Here is an 8,814-nt window from a genome sequence, read left to right as displayed (position 1 = left end):
GGGAGTGGACAAGCTTCAGGGGAGTGGACAAGCTTCAGGGGAGTGGACAAGCTTCAGTGGAGTGGACGAGCTTCAGGGGAGTGGACAAGCTTCAGGGGCGAATATACAGTCACGAATTGAGAATGCGAGAACAGTTAAGCTGAGCGTGGCAGAGTGCTGTGATGGGTAGACACAGGGAAGAGTGTAGTGGGGTGACATCACTACATCACCCTGTGATGGGTAGACACAGGGAAGAGTGTAGTGGGGTGACATCACTACATCACAACCCTCAACATCACCCTTATTCCTGCTCACCCTTACTTCTCTTCCTATACCTTGCCTCCAAATACCGGTCCACTCTTCCCCAGAGACTATACCTTGCCTTGAGGTTACCTTGAGGTGCTTCCGGGGCTTAGTGTCCCCGCGGCCCGGTTCTCGACCAGGCCTCCACCCCCTGGAAGCAGCCCGTGACAGCTGACTAACACCCAGGTACCTATTTTACTGCTAGGTAACAGGGGCATAGGGTGAAAGAAACTCTGCCCATTGTTTCTCGCCGGCGCCTGGGATCGAACCCAAGACCACAGGATCACAAGTCCAGCGTGCTGTCAACTCGGCCGACCGGCTCCCAAGGTATGGAGGCTGACTCCATACACAGTTTCAAATGTATATATGATAGAGGCCAGTAGGCTCAGGAACCTGTACACCAGTTGATTGACGGTTGAGAGGCGGGACCAAAGAGCTAGAGCTCAACCCCCGCAAGCACAACTAACGTAAACAAAAAATTACATTTTTACAACCCCTCCGACCCTCTGCTATCCCTTCCTCCTTACTATCCCATTCTATTCCACATCATCCCGCGCCCGTCCCACCTTATCCCATCCCATTGCGTTCGAGAACTGTTGCATCTCCCGGAGCAATATACACCCGCCCAGGGTTCGCATCCCTCTCCGTTGCAACGTTGAAGATGAAGCACCAACCCACTTGTTGCATGGGGCGAGGAGTATATAGGGTGAAGGGAATAGGGTGAGGGAGATACTAACCCCCCACCCCATAACCTCCCCTCACCCCCACCCCACAACCCCACCCCATCACCCCCATGACCAGTGGACAATGACCACGATCTACATAATCACTGTCCTCAGATGGGCGCATGGACGCTTCTATTTTTGTTCCCCGCTCCAAGGTCATTCCTCTCAGTGAGCTCCAGTGGCCACTAGTGAGCTCCAGCGGCCACTAGTGAGCTCCAGCGGCCTCTAGTGAGCTCCAGCGGCCACTATAGTGAGCTCCAGCGGCCTCTAGTGAGTTCCAGCGGCCACTAGTGAGCTCCAGCGGCCCCTAGTGAGCTGCAGCGGCCCCTAGTGAGCTCCAGCGGCCCCTAGTGAGCTCCAGCGGCCACTATAGTGAGCTCCAGCGGCCACTAGTGAGCTCCAGCGGCCACTAGTGAGCTCCAGCGGCCCCTAGTGAGCTCCAGCGGCCTCTAGTGAGCTCCAGCGGCCACTATAGTGAGCTCCAGCGGCCCCTAGTGAGCTCCAGCGGCCACTATAGTGAGCTCCAGCGGCCACTAGTGAGCTCCAGCGGCCACTAGTGAGCTCCAGCGGCCACTAGTGAGCTCCAGCGGCCACTAGTGAGCCTCAGCGGCCCCTAGTGAGCTCCAGCGGCCACTAGTGAGCTCCAGCGACCACTAGTGAGCTCCAGCGGCCATTATAGTGAGCTCCAGCGGCCACTAGTGAGCTCCAGCGGCCACTAGTGAGCTCCAGCGGCCACTATAGTGAGCTCCAGCGGCCACTAATGAACTCCAGCGACCACAAGTGAGCTCCAGCGGCCACTATAGTGAGCTCCAGCGACCACTAGTGAACTCCAGCGGCCACTAGTAAGCCTCAGCGGCCCCTAGTGAGCTCCAGCGGCCACTAGTGAGCTCCAACGGCCACTATAGTGAGCTCCAGCGACAACTAGTGAGCTCCAGCGGCCACTAGTGAGCTCCAGCGGCCACTATAGTGAGCTCCAGCGACCACTAGTGAGCTCCAGCGGTCACTTTTCAGACTACTTCTGTAGAGTGTGTGTGTATTTACTATTTGTATCTTCAGAATCGAACTATTGACTCTTGGACTCCGCTTTTCTAACCAATCTATTTTTTCTCTATTAAGTCTACTACATAATTTTATCTTTAAAACACACACACACATCCCCAGGAAGCAGCCCTTAACAGCTAGCTGTCTAACTCCATGTGGGTACTAAGTTTCCACCTGTGTCCCCTTGTTCGCGTCCCACCAGTGTTGAATAGTTTATCCTTGTTTACCCGGTCGATTCCTCTGAGGATTTTGTAGGTTGTGATCATGTCTCCCCTTACTCTTCTGTCTTCCAGTGTCGAAAGGTGCATTTTCCGCAGCCTTTCCTCGTAACTCATGCCTCTTAGTTCTGGGACTAGTCTAGTGGCATACCTTTGGACTTTTTCCAGCTTCGTCTTGTGCTTGACAAGGTACTGGCTCCATGCTGGGGCCACATACTCCAGGATTGGTCTTACATATGTGGTGTCCAAGATTCTGAATGATTCCTTACACAGGTTCCTGAACGCTGTTCTGATGTTAGCCAGCCTCGCATATGCCGCAGACGTTATTCTCTTTATGTGGGCTTCAGGAGACAGGTTTGGTGTGATATCAACTCCTAGATCTTTCTCTGTCCGTTTCATTAAGTACTTCATCTCCTATTCTGTATCCTGTGTCTGGCCTCCTGTTTCCACTGCCTAGTTTCATTACTTTGCATTTACTCGGGTTGAACTTCAACAGCCATTTGTTGGACCATTCACTCAGTCTGTCTAGGTCATCTTGTAGCCTCCTACTATCGTCCTCAGTTTCAATCCTCCTGTTAATTTTTGCATCATCGGCAAACACTGAGAGAAACAATTCTATACCCTCTGGGAGATCATTTACATATATCAGAAACAGTATAGGTCCAAGGACTGACCCCTGCGGGACTCCACTTGTGACGTCTCGCCAATCTGAGACCTCACCCCTCACATTGACTCGTTGTCTCCTGTTGCTTACGTACTCCTGTATCCAACGGAGTACCTTCCCTTTCACTCCAGCCTGCATCTCCAGCTTTTTCACTAGCCTCTTGTGTGGCACTGTGTCAAAGGCTTTCTGACAATCCAAAAATATGCAGTCTGCCCACCCTTCTCTTTCTTGCCTTATTTTTGTTGCCTGGTCGTAGAATTCAAGTAACCCTGTGAGGCAGGACCTGCCATCCCTGAATCCATATTGATGCTGTGTTACAAAGTTCTTTCGCTCCAGGTGCTCCACTAGCTTTCTTCGCACAATCTTCTCCATCAGCTTGCATGGTATGTGTGTGTGTGTGTATGTGTGTGTGTGTGTGTGTGTGTGTGTGTGTGTGTGTGTGTGTGTGTGTGTGTGTGTGTGTGTGTGTGTGTGTGAGAGTGTGTATTCACCTAGTTGTATTCACCTAGATGTGCTTGCAGGGGTTGAGCTCTGCTCTTTCGGCCCGCCTCTCAACTGTCAATCAACTGTTTACTAACTACTTTTTTTCACACCACACACACACCCCAAGAAGCAGCCCGTGACAGCTGACTAACTCCCAGGTACCGATTTACTGCTAGGTAACAGGGGCATCAGGGTGAAAGAAACTCTGCCCATTGTTTCACGCCGGCGCCGGGAATCGAACTCGGGACCACAGGATCACACGTCCAGCGTGCTGCCCAGTCCGCCACCGGCCTCACACTGTGTGTGTGTGTGTGTGTGTGTGTGTGTGTGTGGCTCTCCCATTGAGAGTAATCCTCCAGTCTCATCTTAATCCTAGACTTTATCGTCGTTGTGATTTTAAGATTTGACTCGTTATCCGAGTTCTCTGGATAGTGCGTGCGTGCTCTGGATAATGCATGCGTGCGTGCTCTGGAGAGTGCGTTCGTGCTCTGGAGAGTGCGTGCGTGCTCTGGAGAAAGCGTGCGTGCTCTGGAGAGTGCGGGCGTACACTGGAGAGCGCGGGCGTACACTGGAGAGCGCGGGCGTGCTTTGGAGAGCGCGGGCGTGCTCTAGAGAGCGCGGGCGTGCTCTAGAGAGCGCGGGCGTGCTCTGGAGAGCGCGGGCGTGCTCTGGAGAGCGCGGGCGTGCTCTGGAGAGCGCGGGCGTGCTTTGGAGAGCGCGGGCGTGCTCTAGAGAGCGCGGGCGTGCTCTAGAGAGCGCGGGCGTGCTCTGGAGAGCGCGGGCGTGCTCTAGAGAGCGCGGGCGTGCTCTAGAGAGCGCGGGCGTGCTCTAGAGAGCGCGGGCGTGCTCTGGAGAGCGCGGGCGTGCTCTGGAGAGCGCGGGCGTGCTCTGGAGAGCGCGGGCGTGCTCTGGAGAGCGCGGGCGTGCTCTGGAGAGCGCGGGCGTGCTCTGGAGAGCGCGGGCGTGCTCTGGAGAGCGCGGGCGTGCTCTGGAGAGCGCGGGCGTGCTCTGGAGAGCGCGGGCGTGCTCTGGAGAGCGCAGGCGTGCTCTGGAGAGCGCGGGCGTGCTCAACAGGCAGCCCAATTAGCACTGGAGTCGAGTTAAGAGGTGAACCTGACTTCAGTTCTACTCTCGAGGAGCTTGTTTGTTTATGGTACAGGAATTATGCTGCACGGGGGCATGAGGTGCGGGGCATGAGGTGCGGGGCATGAGGTGCGGGGCATGAGGTGCGGGGCATGAGGTGCGGGGCATGAGGTGCGGGGCATGAGGTGCGGGGCATGAGGTGCGGGGCATGAGGTGCGGGACATGAGATATGGGGCATGAGGTGCGGGGCATGAGGTGCGGGGCATGAGGTGCGGGGCATGAGGTGCGGGGCATGAGGTGCGGGGCATGAGGTGCGGGGCATGAGGTGCGGGGCATGAGGTGCGGGGCATGAGGTGCGGGGCATGAGGTGCGGGACATGAGATATGGGGCATGAGGTGCGGGGCATGAGGTGCGGGGCATGAGGTGCGGGGCATGAGGTGCGGGGCATGAGGTGCGGGGCATGAGGCGCGGGGCATGAGGTGCGGGACATGAGATATGGGGCATGAGGTGCGGGGCATGAGGTGCGGGGCATGAGGTGCGGGGCATGAGGTGCGGGGCATGAGATATGGGGCATGAGGTGCGGGGCATGAGATATGGGGCATGAGGTGCGGGGCATGAGATATGGGGCATGAGGTGCGGGGCATGAGATATGGGGCATGAGGTGCGGGGCATGAGGTGCGGGGCATGAGATATGGGGCATGAGGTGCGGGGCATGAGGGGCGGGGCATGAGATATGGAGCATGAGGTGCGGGGCATGAGATATGGGGCATGAGGTGCGGGGCATGAGGTGCGGGGCATGAGGTGCGGGGCATGAGGTGCGGGGCATGAGGTGCGGGGCATGAGGTGCGGGGCATGAGGTGCGGGGCATGAGGCGCGGGGCATGAGGTGCGGGACATGAGATATGGGGCATGAGGTGCGGGGCATGAGGTGCGGGGCATGAGGTGCGGGGCATGAGGTGCGGGGCATGAGATATGGGGCATGAGGTGCGGGGCATGAGATATGGGGCATGAGGTGCGGGGCATGAGATATGGGGCATGAGGTGCGGGGCATGAGATATGGGGCATGAGGTGCGGGGCATGAGGTGCGGGGCATGAGATATGGGGCATGAGGTGCGGGGCATGAGGGGCGGGGCATGAGATATGGAGCATGAGGTGCGGGGCATGAGATATGGGGCATGAGGTGCGGGGCATGAGGTGCGGGGCATGAGGTGCGGGGCATGAGGTGCGGGGCATGAGGTGCGGGGCATGAGGTGCGGGGAATGAGGTGCGGGGCATGAGGTGCGGGGCATGAGGTGCGGGGCATGAGGTGCGGGGCATGAGATATGGGGCATGAGGTGCGGGGCATGAGATATGGGGCATGAGGTGCGGGGCATGAGATATGGGGCATGAGGTGCGGGGCATGAGATATGGGGCATGAGGTGCGGGGCATGAGATATGGGGCATGAGGTGCGGGGCATGAGATATGGGGCATGAGGTGCGGGGCATGAGGTGCGGGGCATGAGATATGGGGCATGAGGTGCGGGGCATGAGGGGCGGGGCATGAGATATGGAGCATGAGGTGCGGGGCATGAGATATGGGGCATGAGGTGCGGGGCATGAGGTGCGGGGCATGAGGTGCGGGGCATGAGGTGCGGGGCATGAGGTGCGGGGCATGAGGTGCGGGGCATGAGGTGCGGGGCATGAGGTGCGGGGCATGAGGTGCGGGGCATGAGATATGGGGCATGAGGTGCGGGGCAAGAGATATGGGGCATGAGGTGCGGGGCATGAGATATGGGGCATGAGGTGCGGGGCATGAGATATGGGGCATGAGGTGCGGGGCATGAGATATGGGGCATGAGGTGCGGGGCATGAGATATGGGGCATGAGGTGCGGGGCATGAGATATGGGGCATGAGGTGCGGGGCATGAGATATGGGGCATGAGGTGCGGGGCATGAGATATGGGGCATGAGGTGCGGGGCATGATGTGCGGGGCATGAGATATGGGGCATGAGGTGCGGGGCATGAGGGGCGGGGCATGAGATATGGAGCATGAGATTTGGGGCATGTATGCGGCATTCTGTCTAGTAGACAAATTGGCATGAATAGTTATCCAGGATAACTGGATAAATGTGTAGGGCAAAACCAGTCTGATATCTTTCATGATAACTTATTTTAACTTCTCTGCCAATTGAGGGAGTAAGGGGGGGGGGAGGGACGGACCTTTAAAACGACACGTTCAGCCCTTCGCTTGATTAGCCACAACGTACAATATAAGTGGTGCTATATAAACGCACGAATCCACGCTACCTAACCTAACCTAACCCCCATCTACGTATAGAAAACGTGATTATAACTGCCAGCAGCAACCTACCATAGTTGAGAGAGCGGGATATATGAGCTTATTAGTGGCCAGAGATTGCATTATGAGGCAGACTATTGTAAACATGAGTATGGAATCGGAGGTCATACACAGACGATGAGTTACGGGGGTCTTGAAGTGGGTAGACTCCGCTCCAATATAGAAGCATCAAGAAATATGGACCAATAGGCTTTCTACAATTACTTCCATTCAATACCCATTGTTTCGTGTTCTGTCTTGTGTTTGAATTTAATACCCATTCAATACCCATTGTTGAAAGTTTGTTTTCACCTCATCCACCTCACCCAAATGTAGATATAAAATCGAAGATGTGTAAGCTCTATTCAGTTTCAGTTGTGTGTTTGTAGACTATAGTCTTTGAAAATGTAATAAGTTTTACGAAACGCGCTCAAGTGTCGCGTCAAACTAGAAATAAAAATGAATTTTGGAGAATTGATCTTTGAATTACCATCAACAGTGAAAAGAAACGAGAAAGATCGAGAAAATTCGTGTTAGAATTATTAATCTTACTTTTTCGGTCATATTTAATAATATATGTCTACAGGAAAGAGTGCTACCAAAATATACTTATATATATATATATATATATATATATATATATATATATATATATATATATATATATATATATATATATATATATGCGAACAAGCCTGAATGGTCCCCAGGACAATATGCAACTGAAAACTCACACCCCAGAAGTGACTCGAACCCATACTCCCAGGAGCTGCACAACTGGTATGTACAAGACGCCTTAATCCACTTGACCATCACGACCGGACATAATGAGGTGATAGCCGAGGCTATTTGAACCACCCCACCGCCGGCACTCGGATAGTAATCTTGGGCATAGCATTTTACCAAATCACCTCATTCTTTGGGGCACACGTGAGGAACACAAATGCGAACAAAATTTGTTCGCATTTGTGTTCCTCACGTGTGCCCCAAAGAATGAGGTGATTTGGTAAAATGCTATGCCCAAGATTACTATCCGAGTGCCGGCAGTGGGGTGATTCAAATAGCCTCGGCTATCACCTCATTATGTCCGGTCGTGATGGTCAAGTGGATTAAGGCGTCTTGTACATACCAGTTGCGCAGCTCCTGGGAGTATGGGTTCGAGTCACTTCTGGGGTGTGAGTTTTCAGTTTTATATATATATATATATATATATATATATATATATATATATATATATATATATATATATATATATATATATATATATATATATATATATAGAGAGAGAGAGAGAGAGAGAGAGAGTATGCCTTGAATGGGCTACTAGTTCTCCTTCAGCTGCCTTTATTTCTGTGATCTTATGTACTACACAGTATATTACAGGATACAGCAGGTAACGCCCTGTAATGTCGATATCTTGGCTCGAACCTTCCTGTAGCTACGGTGGGCGTCCGGCCAAACACTGAGAGTGAGTCGGGTAAATAGTGTAAGAGCAAGGAAGGGGGGAAGTAAATGGAGTATAGAAAGGAAAATAGAGAAAAGAATGGAAAAGGAACATAAATAGTAGTGAATGGGTATAGTAGATGGATAGGTAATGGGCTAGGCCGCTAAGAGATGGGGTAGGGTAGTAGCTAGGGTAGGAGAGATGAGCAGGTGATGGGTATAAGGAACAGGAGTAAGAGATGGGTAAGGCTAGCGGGGGTAGGGGATGGGAGGGGAGTGGGATAGAGAGAGTGGGAGAGGACGCAACAGAGCGAAACCTCGGCATTGTCTCATGTCTTGAAGCAGACACACAAAAAATTAAGCACTCCGAAATCCACTCAAAGAAACTGTCAGGAATAACAAAAAAGCAATTTATAGACGGGTTGCCCTTTGACCTGGCAACACTGGGTCTGTGACCTGGCAACACTGGGTCTGTGACCTGGCAACACTGGGTCTGTGACCTGGCAACACTGGGTCCGTGACCTGGCAACACTGGGTCCGTGACCTGGCAACACTGGG

General features: G+C 53.6%; 1 protein-coding gene across 1 annotated transcript; it reads right to left on the bottom strand.

Annotated features, from left to right (window-relative positions):
* Nucleotides 1–4,241: 4,241 nt before the first annotated feature.
* LOC138366364 (proline-rich protein 36-like) lies at nt 4,242–6,551 on the bottom strand. Its single transcript, XM_069327399.1, has 2 exons — nt 4,543–6,551; nt 4,242–4,461 (listed from the first exon to the last, which is right to left on the bottom strand). The coding sequence occupies exons 1-2, from the start codon at nt 6,549–6,551 to the stop codon at nt 4,242–4,244; spliced, it is 2,229 nt and encodes a 742-aa protein (XP_069183500.1).
* Nucleotides 6,552–8,814: the final 2,263 nt, after the last annotated feature.

Source organism: Procambarus clarkii, chromosome 19 (genome assembly GCF_040958095.1).
Source record: "Procambarus clarkii isolate CNS0578487 chromosome 19, FALCON_Pclarkii_2.0, whole genome shotgun sequence".
NCBI classification, from domain to species: Eukaryota; Metazoa; Arthropoda; class Malacostraca; order Decapoda; family Cambaridae; genus Procambarus; species Procambarus clarkii.
Note: the sequence above shows the minus strand (reverse complement) of the source record. Positions and strands in the feature narration are given on the sequence as shown.

Bases quoted from the DNA above. Each gene is read 5' to 3' on its own strand.
- LOC138366364 (XM_069327399.1), bottom strand. From the start codon at position 6,551: ATGCCGCATACATGCCCCAAATCTCATGCTCCATATCTCATGCCCCGC. The intron at 4,462-4,542 runs GTAGAACTGAAG...CGCGCTCTCCAG, and splicing joins AACAAACAAGCTCCTCGAGA to AGCACGCCTGCGCTCTCCAG.